A 19,435-nucleotide genomic window follows, 5' to 3' on the forward strand; every position below is an offset into this window, starting at 1 on the left:
AAGATTATTTATTTGCTATTTTCTGGCTCTTTAATGAGGAATTATACTAAGTGATCTAAAGTGTCTTTTAGCTCTAAAGTTTTGTTTATATTGTTTTGCTTTTAAATAATTAAGGCTTTTTATACCCTTCTCCTTGCTTTTAGTCCCTCACAAGTCAGTTATTAGTGAGGAATAAATATCATATTTAGCAACTTACTCTTAATCCCTGTGCCCTCTCCTCTTTCCAGCGCCCACAGTGCCAAGCACATGGTAATTGCTCAATATTTATTAGATATTCTTGAATGAATAGCAAAATATTAAGGATAAATCAAGAATTAAAAAGAGTCTGAAGGTAATAATAGTTGCTTTTATAAAACTCCCAAACAATAATTTCAAAGTTTCTAGTCTCCTTTTTATTTTTTCTGTTGTTTTTTTCTTTAAGTTGAATTTATTGGGATTATTCTAGTCTCCTTTTTAGATTTACTTTGGTTTGTCTTTGTAAATAACAGCAAGAGAAAATATGGCACAGGAATACAAGGTTAAGTCATTATAGGTAAACTACAAGCAAGGCTATTAAGTAAACTTAAATAAAAAATTGTTTCTATCCATATATTGAAGATATGAATTTTATTTACACTACTAGTAGATCCCAGCTACTCCAGTTACTCTGAGATATAATCATCTTATCAACAGGAAAAATATCTTCCAGTATTTAGCAGTTTTAACAATTGTAACCAAATTGCTTAGTTATACTATAGAGTAAGAAGCAATTAATGAGTTTTTTGGAAATAAAAAATATGTATACTAGTATACATTATCCTGATGCCTAGGCCAAAATATATCTAACAACAAACATTCTTGATTTCTATTAGTCATAAAAATAAAGGAAAAATATATTGCAAATATTTTCTTTGTAAATGATTTCAATTAGAAAACAATAGTTTAATGAAAACAATACAGAGGTTCATGTGAGTTCAAAAACTTGACAGATAACATGTCAAATATAACTAAAGAATATTTGCCTCAATGATGCCACAGTAAATAGATTTTTACATATCTCAATTTTATCTTATAGTCAAGGAAAATACAAGTCAGTAGGTTATGATCCTAAGTCATAGTTAAGGGCCCCTTCTTTTAGCTTGTAAGATGTAGCCTTTTGATTTGATAATTCCTCTACTTTTAACAATGACTGAATATCGCAGTAGCCACAGTGGCACCCATTCATGTGCTGGAATGTCAGGGATGCTTTCCCGAAGAGCTTCTTGGAAACTTGCTTCAGAAAGCAGTTCTTAAAACAAACAAACAACAAATAAAAACCCAGAGTTAAATTTGAAAACAAAGGCACTTTACTATATAGGTAAGCATCTCTCTATATATAAAAGCCTAAGCAACCTTTATGACTGACGACCGAAAACAATTGAAACGACCAGTTGCTATGACATGCAATGACAACCAGGGGGCAGATGCTCAATGCAGGAGTGATGGTCAGTGCGCTCCCACATCGCTCAGCTGACCAACCCTTCCTGGTGGCCCACCAGCCGGGTGGCAGCCACTCACTCCCTCAGTAGTCCTGCAGATCCAATCTCTGGAGAACAGGCCTGGCACCAATGGACCAGCACTGCTGGCATGATCCTGACAGTTCCGCTGGCCTCCTGGAAGTCAGCCTCGGGCACCACAGCCACTTCCCCTCCCTAGATGCTCCACCAGGAAGAAAGGATATAAAAGCAGCTGCCAGGTGGCTCCCGACAACCAGTGCTAACGTCAGTAGGATGGATCCGGATCCTGGGTTGGCAAGGTCGTCCCACTGCCCGCTGGGAGGGCCCATCGCATCCCAGTCCCACCCTCCCCCCTTGGGACCCCACCCATTCACAAATTCGTGCACCGGGCCTCTAGTTTAAATATAACACAAGGCACACCTCAAAATTGAATACAAAATATACTTATCCTTAATGGGTGCTATGAAACTGAACCAGGATGTCAGATGGCCAGTTCTTCAGAAAGTATCTATACCTGTAAAGCAGCCTATTTAATTCATAACGTCTAGTGAATGGAGCCTGAATATTGATACTTTTTTGAAGATCTACAGGTGATTCTAATGTACTACTAAGGGAAATACAGGAAAGTAGGGAAAAAATGTTACCATTATCCTATCAACCAGAGACAGACCATTTCCATTGGCATGTATTTTTTCCCCAATGTTTTCCCTATACCTACCTATCTATCTCAATATCTTAAAAACTAGAACTCATACTGTAGTTACAGCCTAAGTTACTTATTTTTTCCACGTATGTGATAATGAATATTTCCCATATAATTAAATGTTCCATGAAAGCATCATTTTTAATAATTTTCCAATATTAGATTATATAGATATCAAAAGTGATATATTTCTTTATTGTTGGCCAAAAATGTAGTTTTTTCCTAATATCTTGCTAATAAAAATGCTATAATAAACACCCTTAAAATGCATGCATGGCTATGGAACGACAAGCTCAAAGTCCAAGTATACTTTGAAGACGAGATATATAACAAATTGCCAACTGCTTTCCAGAAAGGCCATCCAACAGCAGCTGATAATGCTAGAGTGCCAATCTCAACCTAGCCTCAGGAGCACCAGCAGTCATTTAAGGTTATCTTTTAATTTGCATCTTTTTGATGAAATCATTATTTTCTCTTCCACATTCATGTCCAAACCCTCTACTACTGCTCTGATGTACCATTCCCCTCCTTACTTCCTCTTCTCCAGGAACACTGGCCTCATAGCTGTATCCTGGAGTCCTCTAGCACATTCACACTTTAGGGGCTTTTGCATCAGATGTCCCCTCTTTCCTGAACACTATTTTTCCAGATGCCCACATAGCTGACTCCCTTCTTGCAGGTCTCTGATTAATGTTGCCTTAGCAGGGAGGCCCCCCTGACCAATAATACAAAACAGTAATCCCTAACCTGAGCACACTTCTCCCTTAGCCAACTTTTCTCTATACCATATGCCACCATTTATCATTTACATTATTGTTTGTCTCCTCCCATTAGAAAATCAATTCAGTGAGAGCTAAAATTTGTCTGACTTGGTTGTCAGACAAATTTGACTTGATTGAAATTTGTCTATCTAGTACTTAGACACAATGCCTGGAACACAGTAGGTGTCTGCAGCTGAATCAATCAATCAATCAATCAATATGGAAAAATTCCACTGGATCAGAAGCAACCATACAGTTAAATATTAAGTATCATCTATACAGTATGATTTGGGAGCACTAGAGGACCAGTTTGCCCCAATGAACTGCTGTGATATTTGAATAGCATCAATAGTAAACTCCCAGTAAATGTTATCTATTATTATTCGCCAGGCACTTTTCTGAGTATTTTAGATTTATTAACTCATTGAATCCACACGTTAACCCTATGAGATAGGTAATATTACCCCCTTTTACAAGGGGACACTAAAGCAGACAGGTTAGATAACCTGCCCAAGATCATACAGCTAGTAAACACCTAGTTTTCATAAACAGAAAGCAAATATCTCATCGGGAAAAGTAACATTAACATGGATTTGTTTATCAGATAGTCTAAAGGAGAAGAGACTATCTCGAGGGAAGAAGAATAAAATTGGGACGACGCTCCAATCAACCGAGCCACTTGGCCAGGGCTTAGTTACATACTTTTGATTCAACTATGTTAACTCCTTAGAATCAGTAAACATGACAAATCTTTTAAGAGAAGAATTGCTTCATTTATAGATCAAAGTGTATGAAGATTCATTAATGGCATATGCAGAATCAGTCTATATATTCTAATCAAAGTGTTTAGAATTAAAACTAAAAAGACATCTAGGGTGGGGGTGGGCTAGAAGGGGTCAATGGGGGGAAAGGGACATACGTAGTACTTTCAACAGTAAAGATTAAAAAATAAGACATCCAATTGTCAAATTATGTCAGAAAAACACACAAAAAAGGATTACATTTCTCTTCTGAGATACATATGCACTATATTTTGCCATAACAATTATGTATTAGCACATAATCCACATGCCAACATTTAGATAACATGGAAATAAAATACTAGACACCTTAGTCTTTTCCTATTTCCTTTCCTACTAGAAAAAGGATAGCATTTTTTCCAAGTGGAGCTAGATCAGGGTACAGGCTCATCTATGAGCAGCTGGTAACAACTGCTCCTGGTAATAATTACTGTTGAAAGAGCCCCCAACCCAAAGTAAAAACGTAAGTTGATATATTACCAACCTATGAAAAGTTAAAATTTTAATGGTTAATATTACAGAATGAATCAGCAATAGCAATTCTTTGTTAGATTTTCACTAAAATGACTTTAAAAAAAATGAATCTGTACGCCATGCTGTACGCTCCACTGTACTGGCTGATTTGAAACGTTTCAGATCAGAGAAATTGTACAACATGGTGAGGAAAAGCTCCAAATTCAGCCAGGACCTAGGTCCACGTTCAAACTTTACCCTGTGCCAGTGGAGTGACTTTGGCTAGTTTCGTAAACTCGAGGCTTCCGTTCTCATCAACAGAGTGCCTAGTTTCAGTTGTTATGAAGATTACAGATCATCTCTCTGAGGCAGTTAGCAGGGTGTCTGGCATTTGAGGAACAAAGCTATTAAAACTTCTCCTTGCCCGGCTCATTGGTTGAGCATCAATCCCTTCACTTTTTCCTCCATTGGTACAAAGACAAAACTAAAGCTCTCTGAAACAAAAATAAAAGGCATACATGGTTTTGAACTAACCATTACCAATAGTTCTAGGCAATAGCACTGTACCTATCACTGTACACAATTAGAAATTCAATTTTCACAAGTAGTTTCTTGTAAGATCAAAGCTCGTGATCAAAGTCTATAAATGAAAATCTGTCTTACCTTTTGGATCATTATGAGTCAATAGCTGTATGTCAAATTGTTTAGCGAATGCAGTCAAATCAGGTGGCATCACACAGCAGGAGGCAAGATTAACTTGGTTACTATTTGGTTTGACCTAGAAGTGAAAAAAAAATAAAATCATGATATCTCCACTAAATTAAGTACTACTAAAAGCAGATGATGATACAAGGACTCAATTTTAGAAAATATGAAATATCACATTCTATAGCACTTAAAGTTTATAAATTACTTTTACATAAATATATTTATTAATGTATGTTTTCTAACTCACATTAGCAGTAACAGGGAAAGGAAAAATAGCTCTCGGCGGGGGGAAAGCCAATATAATACTACAATATTAAAATGTGTCCTGCTAGAACCTGCAATCTAATACATCTGCCTCAGAAACAGACTTGATTCCAACAACAGAGGGAATATGTCTTTAAGGTAGAGGATCAAACACAAATGATAAGTACATTTAATGTTAAAGTATAAAATGGTTATTAATCAGAGACATTTTGAAAAAGAGAAGAATTAGGTCATTTCTAATAGCTCCTCTGGTTAATTTATAGATACATTCTGGATCACCCAGGCTCTCTAGCAAGGTCTTAGTCACATTCCAGCTACCACCAAGTCAAAGGAAGAAGGGGCAACACTTCCTCTAGAGCAGCGGTTCTCAACCTGTGGGTCGCGACCCCGTTGGGGGTTGAACGACCCTCTCACAGGAGTCTCCTAAGACCATCGGAAAACACATATATAATTACATATTGTTTTTGTGATTAATCACTATGCTTTAATTATGTTCAATTTGTAACAATGAAATTGGGGGTCACCACAACATGAGGAACTGTATTAAAGGTTCGCGGCATTAGGAAGGTTGAGAACCACTGCTCTAGGGTCTTCTTGTCTCTAAGAAACTGAAAGGTCTGAAAAGGACAAGGCTAGGATGAAGTAAAAGGAATAAAGAGAGATACAGAGAGTAAAGGTAAAATTCCAGTAAGCAACTTAACTAATAATTTGTATGTTATTAGGCCAGATAGTTGGGGGGGGGGGGTGTGTGTTAATTTGTGACTCCATTATCAAGTGTATAAACTAAGCCTCATGTAACTTTAAATAATAGTCAGCAAAATATTTGTTATATATAGTAGCCCCTTACTTTTAGGAAATCAGAACCATGTTCTAATAATAGCTAATGAAAAATGTAATGTTTTTATCACATAAGTAAAACGGAAGAAAACTGAATTCATTTGGCTATGAATGCTTCAATACACATTTTCTAGTGTTTTTGTCACTCCTTTTAAATGAGACTAATATTAAGTTCAATTAGACATATAGGGTGTCCCAAAAATATACACACTTTAATTTCAATTTTGAAACTGAAATGTATTTTAATAAACACTGTGTATACATTTTTTTGAGACACCCTACGTATTTGAGGAGAAAAAATCCAATTCTGTATATAAAATCAGCCTCAAGACTTCCACACTTGGAATAGTTACTCCACGGCGAGTGTCCACCATATGCATGATACTCAACAGGAGACCGCAAGGACTGTAAGAGAAAGCCCCTCCGGGACCCCCCTCCCCCAGTGCTCGTGATCTGGCTGTCCTTTACCTTGGCCCACTGATACAGCTGTTCCAACTGTGTTTTGTCCAGATCAGAGGTGCCTATGGCAACAATTTTTTTATTCTGAACTAAGTTTTGTAATTCCTCCCAGTAAGGCTGCAAGTGCTCCAAAGAAAGATTAACTCCATCTTCAGTAGGAGGTGAAGCAATGATCACAGAATCCAGCTGTGCAACTCCGAGGACTGAACAGGCTGATGTGAAGGAAAACACGGAGGATAAATATTTGTTACATAATAAAACAAGTATTTCTAATGCTTCAAACATCCCACTGAATTCTGTCCATATATTCATTAGTTTTCTATATAACAGGTTGCTCCGTTTCACAATTTATCTGTTCCTTAGAATATTTCCATTTTCTAAAAAAGTTTAAGTGCACAGCCCTGGCCAGGTGGCCCAGTTGGTTGGAGCATTGTCCCATACACCAAAAAGTTTTGAGTTCTTTGGGAAGCCGCCTATTGTCTTCTCTAGCAGAGAGGTGTGAACAAGGAGCCCAGAATGCTGGTGACCCTTGAAGCCCTGGCATAGGTCAGGGCTATGCACCCACTGTTAGTCCAGACAATGGTAGCTGAAGCAACTTCCCCACCAGATAGTCATGTAAATCCTTCCTGATAAGATAGTCTGTCTGTTATTGGAACTTGCCTGCCTAAGGGCTATGGTTGTATCCCACACTCAATAAAAAGATGGCAAGGCCTGAGCACAAGCGGAGTCCATCCTCTTGGGATGGGCTCTCACCTGGCCCCCCAATTTCCAAATTATCTCTTGTCTCGTCTCTTTCATTTGTGTGCGGCCCCTCTTCCAGATCCTGAACCCTGAACCACATGGGACGTGGGGGGAACATTAAACAGAGTTCGATTCCCGGACAGGGAACATACCTAGGTTGCAGATTTGATCCCCAGTCGGGACTCAAATGGGAGGCAACCAATTGATGTTTCTCTCTCTCTAAAAATCAATAAAAACATATCCTCAGGTGAGGATTAAAACAGAAAAGTGTAAGTGTTCATTCATCTCCTTGGTCTATGTAGTAGGTGCGTGGATTTCTTTGACCTGTCTCTTCTTGGGGAGCCCACAGCTACTTTAGGCTCCTCTCTCTGGGAGAACAAACCTCCTTGTTTCCTAGGTGCCAGGATTTTTTGGTGCCTTCCTTAGCTTCACAACATTTTCTTCTCTAGTTCTACTAGTATCTCACAGAGATGATCATGAGAATTCTGACCTAATATTCTGCAACTGGTGGTCATAGCAAAAAATAAATTTGAGACCGAAAAACTGAATGTATGGTCTTAATCTATATTTATAGAGGTAAGTACTAGTAATTTCTTAGTTTCTATAAAAATAATTTGAGCTTATTTTTAATGATTATTGTGCACTCCACAGTTATATTAAAGAGTTGATTATTTAAGTGTTCAACATATATAAATACTGGAAGATGTTTTAAAAGAAAAAAATACTAGCAACTACAGTCATGTTCTCAGACTTCCCATGTCTCTGCCAGTGCTGTCTGGATGGATGGCCTCCCAGAACCGCAACCCAGCTGCCACCGGCGTCGCTGCAGCTTATAAAGGAGCCAAGCCCAGTGCGGGCCCTGCCCTGCCCAGACCCAGTGAGCAAGAGCTGATGACCCTCATGATGTGTGGTGACAAAGGAACTTCTGACTTCCCTGAATGAGACAACCTTTTCTAATGGATGGGAACAGCTAGCACAGTTTAGGAAGACTTGAGGCATAAGCTCTCCCTTGAGTTCCTCAGTGACTACCAGTAAAACGTGCGCATGGTGAAATTCCTCATCCCAACGTAGATATCCAGGGTAACATCTGCCTAGACACCCTAAAGGACAAGTGGTCTGCTCTATATTTTATCAGGACCATCCTGCTCTCCATCCAAGCCTGCTAGGAGAACTCAACATTGATAGCCCATTGAACATGCATGCTGTGGAGCTCTGGAAAACCCCACAGCCTTCAAGAAGTACCTACAAGAAACCTACACAAAGCAGGTCTCTGGCCAAGAGCCCTGTCCAGCCTCTCTTCTTTGCTGTCTTTTTCCTTAAATGGTCTGTCCTTGCCTTGATTTCTGTATAGGACCCTGTATCTTTAGCTGTGGTGTCATATTTGTTTTGTGTCTGTTTTTTTAAATTGTCTCTGGTTGAGCCCCTGTGATGAATATATTAAATAAACACATTTGTGTGTGTGTGTGTGTGTGGGGGGGGAATACTGAATAACTGTAATAATACCACAATAACCTAAACCAAGTACTGAAAATAGATAAAAATGCTTTGTTTGTTTGTTGTTGTTTGGTTTCATCTATAGTATTAAAAGGGCAAAGAATATTAAGGAGAATTTCTATCTCCAAACATATAGTTACCAGTTAATTGTTACATCTTTTATATTCCTCTTATATATCAAAATATGACCCTCCATAATTTAATATGATTCTACAGAAGCCTTAGAAAATTAGGTTAGAACTTTCCGGTCAGGGCACATTCCTGGGTTTTGAACTGGTTCCCCAGGAAGGGGCATGCAGGGGGCAGCTGATCCACGTTTCCCTTTCACATTGATGTTTCTCTCTCCCTCTCCCTTCCCCGCTCTCTAAAATTCAATTTAAAAAAAAAATCTTTAAAAAAGGTAAAATTGGAATGGGTTCATGTTCTATTTTATGTGAATCTGAACATGGCAGGGGTATGGGTGTGTGTGTGGGGGGGTGATTAACCGAGGATCTTATATGCACATATGCATAACCCATGAACACAGACAATAGAGTAGCGAAGGCCTGGGAGGGGTGGGACAGGATGGAGGGGGTCAACGGGAACACACACACACACACACACAAAAAGGGGACACCTGTAATACTCTCAACAATAAAGATAAATTTTAAAAAAGATGTAACTAATGTAACACCTACACTAAAAAAAGATGTAACTAATATAACACCGACACTAAGTCCACTATAAAGATAAAACGTTAATATTTTGCTTACCCATGTCAACTGCATTTTTAGTTGATGATGATGAATTTGATCCTACCATGAACAGTTTTGCTGGGTAATAAAGAAAACAAAACTGATTACTACATTTGGATAACATTGTACGATAAAGTATTAACACTGCTAACAGTACTAAGATGACAGATAATCCTGAACGGATTGTTTTTTCTTTTTTAGTAACATTATTTTATAGTTTTCATTTTAAGACATAAAAGTATACTTTCACTGTAATTTTTAAATTATATGCTAGTTGCCAACAAATATCTGTCAAAACAAAAAAGCAAATATTAATTAACCATTGGTTAGAAGGTAGTTCAAATAAACAGAAATTTATTACTCAAAATGTATATTTAATGAATTAAACATTAATGGAGCATATTATTTATGCTCTCCAATAAACTATAATATATAGAAAGACTAAAATTGCTTGGAATGAGAAGAAAATAGAAAACAAACAAACAATCCTCCCTGTGACCTCCTGGTTCATAGGTCTCGATGCTCAACCACTGAGCCACACCGGCTGAGCTCAACTCAACATGTCTATATTTACTTGATGTAAATTCACTGCTCAAAAAAATCTAAATTCACTCAAATAGATAAGTGGATTAGTAGGAGAAAAGGAAAAGGGAAAATCCAAAAGGAGAATGGGTAGAAAACCGGCTAATAAAATACCCTATATAAAATGCCTGGGATTCAACATATACAACAGATTTTCCTTATACATTTCTTTTCCTTCTCCTTTCCTTTTTACCACTAGACAATCTTCCGAAAACACTGCTTTCCTCATGTTCTCTAATTAAAAGCCAGCACAGCTCCTCTGCCAGGTGAGTCAATCTTCACTTTAGTCCAACCTTAGCTCCCACAATCATACTCTAAGCAAACCCTCCCCACCACAGTCCCTCTGACCATGAATGTATGACATTTGAAATGGTCATTTCAAATCAAAGAGACATTTTTAGATGAGTAGAGAGAGGAAAGCTATTCATATGGGGAGAATTTGGGTGCTGAAGCTCTCTGGGAACTGAGGACAACTTGCAAGAGATCCAGGATGAATCTAAACCAGCGATGGCGAACCTTTTGAGCTCGGCGTGTCAGCATTTTGAAAAACCCTAACTTAACTCTGGTGCCGTGTCACGTGTAGACATTTTTTGATATTTGCAACCATAGTAAAACAAAGACTTATATTTTTGATATTTATCTTATATATTTAAATGCCATTTTACAAAGAAAAATCAACCAAAAAAATGAGTTCGCGTGTCACCTCTGACACGTGTGTCGTAGGTTTGCCATCACTGATCTAAACCATAATGAACTGCAATTAACCACAGGGACAATGTTGCTTTCACTTCCTTTTCAAGACAAACAGCAATGTGAAACTAATAGAAAGAAATGGGTTTTGGAGTCTGGATGGATTCCTGGTTCAACCACTTACTGGGTTGGTTGTATGACAACTTTCAAGTTATTTAATGTCACCAGTGCAATGAGGACAATAGCCCTACCTTGTAGACTGTTTTGAGAATTGTAAGAAATACAGTGAAAAAGGACAAGCACAATGCCTGGTACAAAGTACGACTCAACAAATGCTAGTTATTGTTAGTCGAAAGTCAATGCCCTATCTCATTTTATATGTCCACCCCCCGCCCCAAGGAAAAACAACCACAACACAAACACAAATGGTAATAAGTAATAGCTACCTAGCACTTAACTTTATGCCAAGCACCGTGGCAAATGCTTCTTTTGCCTGTGAAGCAGATGCATCCCCATTTTATAGATGAAGAAACTGAGACTCAGAGAGATTAAATAATTTGTTAACCCAAGATGATACGAGTCAGTAATCTGCACCTCCAGAAATTTCAATTTAGTCAAGTTCAAGCTTTTCCTCATTGTGCTATGCTGACTATAAGATGAGTGCAAGAACAGGGCATCTTTTCATTTGTTGAGCTTCACAGAATCTCTGGAAAGTAGTCACTTGATACATTTGTTGAATGGGTATAATGTATATTTTATTTCTCTCCATGCAACTTGTTGCCCAGACTTCTTTCTATACTCCCAGGCCATCTCAGCCACTGTTTGGCAGCGTCCCACCAGGAAGGGAGGGCTTATGCCTGCTTTGGGTAGACAATGTTAAGACTCCCCTTTATTCTTTCCATTTCCTCTAGCTTAATCGTCCCACTGCTCTGAAGTCCAAAATATAAATTAATAAATGACTGTGAAGAACAGCAAGGTAAAGTTATATCGTGATTCCACTGAAGTAGCCAACACTGACCTCCTGTAACTCGGAGAGTTGACATTAAAATTTCTATGTCTCACACTTAATAACCAAGTCACTCATTACCAGAAGCAAAGAAAGGCTTGTTCCCATGCCTAATAAAAACTATCACTTCTGCTGTATGACATAATGAATTGGAAAGGCTAGACTTTACCAGAAACTTTCATTTCGTCTCTTTCATCGGGGCTTATCTTTTCAACTGCATGAGATACAGTACATTCCAAGACATCTGGAAACTCCTATAATAAACACATGATGTTTACGATAAATATAAAATGTTTTAGAACAGCTATATATTTCCTACTATTCATAAAGCTCTTTAGCAGCAGGGAACCCAAAAGATAGCAGGGTTCTCAACCTGAGGTCTGAACCGGCTTCATAATCTTTGTCAAGCCCTGAAATACAGGCGAAATACTGTGTGTGTGTGAGCTCATTTTCTGGGGAAAAGTGTCTCCTTTTGATCAGGTACTCAGATTACAACACACACACAAATAAATGGGGGTGGAGGGCAGGAGGCCTGTAAGGAGTTAGAACCACTAGTACCGTAAATAATTTTACTTAGAAAAGAAATCAATGAAAAATACTATTATCCATTCTGGATAATGACATGCTACAAACTTTCAACATTAATCACAGACATTTTAAACAAAGTAAACAGTGAGGTCTTTCTCACAAGTCTTGAGCGTATTACAATGCCTGGCCAGTAAGTGTTTATTAATCATGCATAAATAAGGTAAATGGTCATTTTAGAGAAACAGAGACTGGTAATAGAAATTAATCAATGCATGTCTAGCAGCTATCAAGTTATAAAACTTGCAGTACACTCAGGGGAACAAGTATATCCAGCATACAACTTGCTCCATTGTTTTAAAGCAGTCTATGTAATTTGTTATATACCTTTGGCTGATTTGGATCCCAAAGAGTGGTTTACAGACAAGTGTTCTGTATACTGTCATATATTGACATTTAATGAAACACAGTTCCTTACTGTTTCAGCAGAAACTGACATTTAAAAAATAATTTCTAGTGACTATATTATTGGGGTGATATTCTACCAAAACAATTTACCAACCAAAACTATTTAATAATAGTTATTCCTTTATCAGGCCAAATACAAATTGGAGCAAAATACATTATGAGAAAACTCTGGTGGGAATTAAGTCCCGAGAATCCTAGTATGTTGTCTAGTTGAAGAGTTGACCATACGGTCTAGATTTTCTGTTTAAGCTTAAGCTTATTGAGTCAGACTGCCATCTCAACATATTAGCCATAGGGAGTTTTATGCTAACTGTCTATTTGTCTTCCCTATCAAAACTAAGGAAATTAATCTCCTGCTTACTTCACTTCCCTTTTGGACTACATGATTTCTTGACCCACATTTTACTCACCCTGACCAAATCAGGGCTGATTTGGGAACTCCACTCATTCAAGGTCTTTTGGATACAATCTCGAAGCTGCGAAAAGAATGCATTTTGAAACTGTTAATCAAACTCTATACACTTTTCTGTACTTATCTGATAAGAATGTATTAGCTTGATAAGTAGAAAAGGACGTCACTAGGAAATACTATACAAACCAAAATTTTAGTTCTACAAGGTTGTTTGTTCTCTACAACAAAGATAAATTTATATCTATTTTATTCTACTCTTAATTCTCAAATGTTGATGACCTAAAGTAGTAACCTAAGTATTATAAAAGTAATTTTTGTACCAATAAAAATTAAAGTAAACTTCTGAGACATAAAAACATAACTAAAGAAACAAACAAACAAAAATCAATAATAACGTTTATAATGGAGAAACATGGGTTTAAGCCCAGGCAGCCTGACTAGAACTAATATTAACTACTATGTTATATTTCTCAAAGACAAACACACGATTCTCTAAATGTGGCCAGGGGAACTCCTACATCAGACTCACCTGTGGTGTTTATTAAAAATTCAAATTCCTAAGCCTCATAATAGACCTGCTTAACCACTTCATAAGGGCAGAACTTTTATTTAACAAGCATCCCAAGCAATCGATATGTCCTCTGAAGTCTGAGAACCACCATAGTCATATCTTACAGAAGTCAATGTGCATGTCAGTGCACATTTCCTAACACTTAGGTACATTGTCTACAGACTGTCCAACCTGTCTTCAGTGTTTTCTTACATAAGCAAATAAAATTCTTACACTAACATTGTAATATGTTATAAATTCATTCAAATGTTTATATTCGTTTATCTCTTATGTCAGTATATTTCAAACTTATTTGATAGTGGTAAAGCAAGACATAATTCACCTAGTGAGGACCTACGTACAAATAATACAACATTTATAAAACAATATTTATGTTCACTACATGCCAGGTGCACTGTTTTTTTTTTCTTAATTAGAAAAAAATATGCTACTCCATAACTCACTAAATTGATCTATGACTACTAATGGACATCACTAGCAGTTTGAAATCACTGCCTTATAATTATCCAAGGGCACAGTGCTTTGCAGAAAAAATAAATGTGTAACTAGAAGCAAGTCCCTGAATTGCAAAAGCACTTTCCTAATAGCATTAAGAGAGACTATCTGATCTATGACTGCCTATGATAAAAACTGATATACACACTTTGTTGCTTATATATTAGTACAGATAATTACAAGGAACAACTAGTTTATCAACTGAAGAGCTCAGAGTCACTTATGTTAAGATTTACAATCCACAACAATACTATAATCCACATAGAATTCAGTTTACAAGGTCTATATCTTTACAGAAAGTATATTTATATACTCAAATTTAAGTCGGTACATAAAAATTAGTTGATAATTATTCCAGATAATTACAAGTCAATATTCTTTTTAAAAATTAGTAAAAGCTGAGGCAGCAGGACAAACTGTAAGCTAACAATTCTATCAGGAGTGCTTTGGCTCAAATCACGGGAGAATTTGATGACATTTTCCTCTGGAAGAATGGCTCATTTGCATACGTAAGGCTTTTTTTACCTTCCTGAATCAGGGAGGTAAATATATTTTTCTGGGTATTCATTCCCTTCTTGAAACCATTTCTTTTTTTTAAAAAAATATGTATTTTTCTTGATTTTAGAGAGACAGGAAGGAAGAGGGATCAAGATAGAAACATCGATTAGCTGTGTCCTGCACGCCCCCTACTGGGAACCAAGCCCACAACCCGGGCATTTGCTCTGATCAGGAATCGAAAGGTTCATGTGTCGACATTCAACCACTGAGCCACAATGGCCAGGCATTGAAACCATTTCTTTAATAAATCTTGGATTCTGAAAAATGTCAGGATAAACCATAGAACAGTCCAGTGTTATAATAGGAGAAATTCATTGACTATATCACAAACCTAGTGATTTTTAATCTTCTACTTGTTATCTGTATCAATTGAACATTAACCTGGTACTGTTTGTTCTTCATTTTCTACATTCTTACCAGCACCCCCCCCCCCCACCAACACACACCCCTACATAGTATCACTGAAGATAAGTATCATTACAATGTAGTGTATCAGTAAATCTGCAGTTGTATAAGAGTTTAAAAAATAGCATATCATTCAACTGGTCAACTACCCTTGAAGTATGGTAGCAACCATCTCAGGTAGAAATTATAGTTTAACTTTAACCCCGCTGTTTGGCTTATGTACCTATTTACTTTGTTTAACAATGGACAGGTTATTTTGATTTTCTGAATTATATAAATCATCCCATTCGATTAAATGCCTTATTGATTGTAATGTGAATATCCCATGGGTTGTGGTCATACTGGTCTTAGAAAGCACATTTTCCTTTACCTGGGAAGGACAGCACAGTTATCCCAAGGTCAGAGGGCTCTAGACCCAAAACTGTAATTTAGATAACATGCTGTTTCTGCTTCTGTAAACTGCTTTTTTTGCGAACCAGGTTCCTCATTCCAAACCCTGGGATGTAATCAATACCTTTGTGATTTTTTGCCTATATAACCTTGGAGCTGTGACCATCTTATTACTCTGAGATTTGGGAAAGCAAAATGGCCCCTCATAGTCCCGGATTGCAATAAATGTGACTCTTTAATTCGACTTCTTGAGGCGTCCTTCTGTGATTCGCGGGGTACATTAAAACACCCTTACAACAAATAACTGGGCAAAACAGTCCTATAACGGTCCATTTAAAACACAAGATCTGCCCGGCCAGTGTGGTTCATTTGACTGAGTGTTGTCCTGTGCACTAAGAGGTCACCGGTTTGATTCTTGGTCAGGACACATGCCCAGGTTGCCGGCTCAATCCCCAAGAGGGGGTGTGCAGGAGGGGGCTAATGCTTCTCTCTATAAATTGATATTTATATATTTCTCTCTCTAAAATCAATACAAATATATCAATAAAGATCTAATTTCTCTCTGGTCGGCATCTCAGCGGTTAGAGCCCACACTGAAGGGTCGCAGGACACGGACCCCTATAGGGCGCATTCGGGAGGCTACCAATTGATGTCTCTCTCTCACATTCGTGTTTCTCTCCCTCTCTCTCTCTCTCCCCGCCCCACCCCCCCACTCTCCCTTTCCATTCTCTCTAAAAATCAATGGAAAAAATATCCTCTGGTGAGGATTAACAACAAAAAATCTGCTTTCATAAAATTCTAGTGTAACAAAACATCTGGGCAGAGATCACAGAATAAAAACAAAGCAAGTATCAACACTAGAAGAGAACTTTTAGAAATTTTAATTAAACTCTCTATTCAATGTGTAAGTGTTCTCAGTCATGAGTGATTTATTTAGTTTCTTTATTCAATGAGGTTAAACTGCTTAAGTAATATATCCCAATTTGAAGCCCTAGTTATCATGAAGTTATTTTTCACATGGAAACAAAACATGTATATTTTCCCTACAATATGCTGCCATATCTCAAGTGTTCCTCAAATATTTTCTAGTTTCTTTACTTTTTCCCTCTTATGCTGCACCCAAAATAAAACACATGAACCATAATTAATCTTTTGAACGATGTTTTTAAAACTGTGGGGTGTGACTCATAACTGCATTAAGAAAGTAAGTTTTAAAAAACAAATTAGGATAGGAAAAAAATCAGAATACACAGTATATAATAAAGGTTAGTATCTTCATGAAACCATATATACATACACTATAAACTAGTATTTTTAACTGTGTTGCAAGAAAAATGCATTTCTTACTGCGTTCACAGTAAAAGACTTTGAAAGCCACTACTCTAGAGTGTGTTGTAGTGAGATAAGAGAAAATTTCACTTAATATTATCAATAGACATGCAAAATGGTATACTGAACCAGCAGCAATGGAGGAAATTAAAGGTCTAGAACTAAATATAGAAATATTTACCTTTGGGAGAAATAGTCCAATTGGGGAGGTTTGAACAAAACAAGACATGCAAACAGCTGGAACCTGGACACAATATGGTACAGGATTCTGATTCCTTTTTTTTTTTTTTTTTTAAAATATGGAACGCTTCACGAATTTGCGTGTCATCCTTGCACAGAAGCCATGCTAATCTTCTCTGTACCGTTCCAATTTTAGTATACGTGCAGCCTAAGCGAGCACCCTGATTCCTTTTAAAGTTACAATCAAGGGCTCTCATCTCCAGATGAGCACTCACTCCGAATACCAGACCTGTGCACAGGTCCAGCACATACTGAGATGGCTGTCATGTGCTGCTGTAGAGTATATCACCAACATCTTATATTAAAGAGCAGAAACTGCCTAGGAACACAGCTGATAACGTCACATTCTGATACAGTTTAGGGCATTTTTTTTCTTTTAATCAAGATTTGTTTTATCGGTGTCAGATGGGCACCAGACTGATCCGCGTGATCACTTCCTAAGTGACATAATGTCTAAACACTATCTGGTACACCTGAACCTAATATAATATTGTGTGTCAATTGTAACTGAAAAATAAACAATTATTTTTTTTATATATTATATTGATTTTTACAGAGAGGAAGGGAGAGGGATAGAGAGTTAGAAATCTAGATGAGAGAGAAACATCGATCGGCTGCCTCCTGCACACCTCCTACTGGGGATGTGCCCGCAAGCAAGGTGCATGCCCTTGGCTGGAATCGAACCCGGGACCGTTCAGTCCGCAGGCCGACGCTCTATCCACTGAGCCAAACCGGTTAGGGCGAAAAATAAACAATTATTAAAAAAATATTTATCTTTCCGATTGAACCAGAAAATAAGGGAGATAAAATGCCTATATGGTGAGCGTTTTCACATATATTTTCATCCTCACAGCAGCCTGCTGAAGAAGCTATTATCCAACTTTAAGGCTACAGAGAGAGTAACTTTCTCAAAGTTATAAGAGCTCCTAAATCGAAGTTTTATTTTGTTTGTTTGTTTGAAAACTGTCCCAGGCCACCAAGGTGCCTCCGCAATTATTCGTGCAGAGTCAATGATTTACTGTCCGCTCTGAAATGTAAGGAGTGGAGGATTCCACATTGACCTCCGCCACTTCAAACCAGTGATTAGTCTCTGGGCAAAGAAACTCAGATTACTCCTCGGCAAGAAAAACATACACTTTGTTTCAAAGCCGAATTTGAGTGTGTACTCACTTGTCTCACAGCAACAGACAAACTATTGTCAACATCCTACAAGCTCAGCGGATTGCTACTACTTCATCTGATTCCTCCAAAAACGAATCTCTGGACTATTTTTCACCTGAACGCGCCGTGGGAAGAGAGCGGGGCAGAGCGACGGACTGGCCTCCCCTGGCCCCACAGCCGGGAGAGGGATCCGACACCTTGGAGGGCTGGGAGTGCAGCCAGAAGCGCGCATGGAGGCACCCCTCGCCGTAAAGTTGCACCTGCCAAGTTTTTAAAGACCCGCTGCCCCCAACAGCAGCTTTGGGCACGAAGTCGCGGGCACCGCGGCCTCAGCCTCCTCCCGCGGGCGGAGCCCAGGTGCGCACCGCGCCCGACCGCCCTCGGAGCCCCGCGCCCGCCCGCCCGCCCGCCCGCGGCCCGCCCCGAGCCCCGCGTCTCCGCTGGCAACGCTCGCCCGCCCTCACCTCCTCGCTGTGCGTGGACGGGCACTTCTTCCGCAGGCGACCCCAGTTCAGCAGGTTTCCCGTCTGCAGGTGCAGGGTGCGGGCCCGCGCCAGGAGCGCCCCGGCCGCGCGGCTGTCGGTGCCCATGGCAGCGGCCGCAGGCGGGGAAGGAGGCCGCCCCGCAGACACAGAGCCCGAGGCCGGAGAGCCGGGCGCGCGGCTGCCTGCCCCGCGCGGCGGGACCTCGGCCTGCGCTCGGGCCCGGGGAGGCCGGCGGCGGAGCGGCGGCCCGGGGAGGACGCGCTGGTGCTGCGGCTCCTGCTGCTGCGGCCGCCGCAGGAGAGTTGACTCCCAACTGAGGAAGCGTTTCCTGGAAGACAATGACTAAGCAGAAATCGCGGCGCGAAAGTGCTTCGTAACCGTTACCCGTCCCGCCGCGGAGCCAGGCGGGGCGGGGCGGGGCTGGGCGGGGCGGCCAGCGCGCTGCGGGTCGCCGGCCCGCGAGGCACTGGCCTGGGGCCGGGGGCTGGCGTGGCGCCGGGAGGCGGGGGGCGGGGAGGGGAGGGCGCGGGGCGCGCAGGGCGGGGCGGGGCGGGCCGGGGCGGAGCCGGCGCGCGCAGGGCTCCCCCTGTCGGTCAGAGGCCGGCTCGCAGGCCAGCGCTCCTCCGTCCGGGCCCCGAGGGCACTGCGGTCTGGCCTCGCAGCCAATGGGCGGCCGCGCTGGCGATTTC

At 39.6% G+C, this 19,435-nt stretch overlaps 1 protein-coding gene, 1 non-coding gene and 1 pseudogene across 4 annotated transcripts; 1 reads left to right on the plus strand and 2 right to left on the minus strand.

Annotated features, from left to right (window-relative positions):
* Nucleotides 1–109: 109 nt before the first annotated feature.
* Nucleotides 110–19,064, minus strand: GCLM (glutamate-cysteine ligase modifier subunit). Of its 3 annotated transcripts, none has more exons than XM_036348290.1 (7): nucleotides 18,726–19,064; nucleotides 13,111–13,176; nucleotides 11,877–11,961; nucleotides 9,448–9,507; nucleotides 6,470–6,672; nucleotides 4,856–4,970; nucleotides 110–1,267 (listed from the first exon to the last, which is right to left on the minus strand). In XM_036348290.1, the coding sequence occupies exons 1-7, from the start codon at nucleotides 18,849–18,851 to the stop codon at nucleotides 1,098–1,100; spliced, it is 825 nt and encodes a 274-aa protein (XP_036204183.1). In that variant the 5' UTR covers nucleotides 18,852–19,064; the 3' UTR covers nucleotides 110–1,097. The 3 variants fall into 3 exon arrangements, with proteins under 3 accessions (XP_036204183.1, XP_036204184.1, XP_036204186.1); XM_036348291.1 differs by lacking the exon at nucleotides 110–1,267 and adding an exon at nucleotides 1,958–1,989 and having other exon boundaries at nucleotides 18,726–19,063; XM_036348293.1 differs by lacking the exon at nucleotides 110–1,267 and adding an exon at nucleotides 2,057–2,082 and having other exon boundaries at nucleotides 18,726–19,063.
* Nucleotides 7,985–8,521, plus strand: LOC118677500 (annotated as a pseudogene).
* LOC118677832 lies at nucleotides 17,154–17,260 on the minus strand. Its single transcript, XR_004974558.1, has one exon. It is a non-coding gene; the product is annotated as a U6 spliceosomal RNA (small nuclear RNA).
* Nucleotides 19,065–19,435: the final 371 nt, after the last annotated feature.

The sequence above is a fragment of the Myotis myotis genome, unplaced genomic scaffold (genome assembly GCF_014108235.1).
Source record: "Myotis myotis isolate mMyoMyo1 unplaced genomic scaffold, mMyoMyo1.p scaffold_m19_p_2, whole genome shotgun sequence".
In the NCBI taxonomy this organism is placed as follows: domain Eukaryota; kingdom Metazoa; phylum Chordata; class Mammalia; order Chiroptera; family Vespertilionidae; genus Myotis; species Myotis myotis.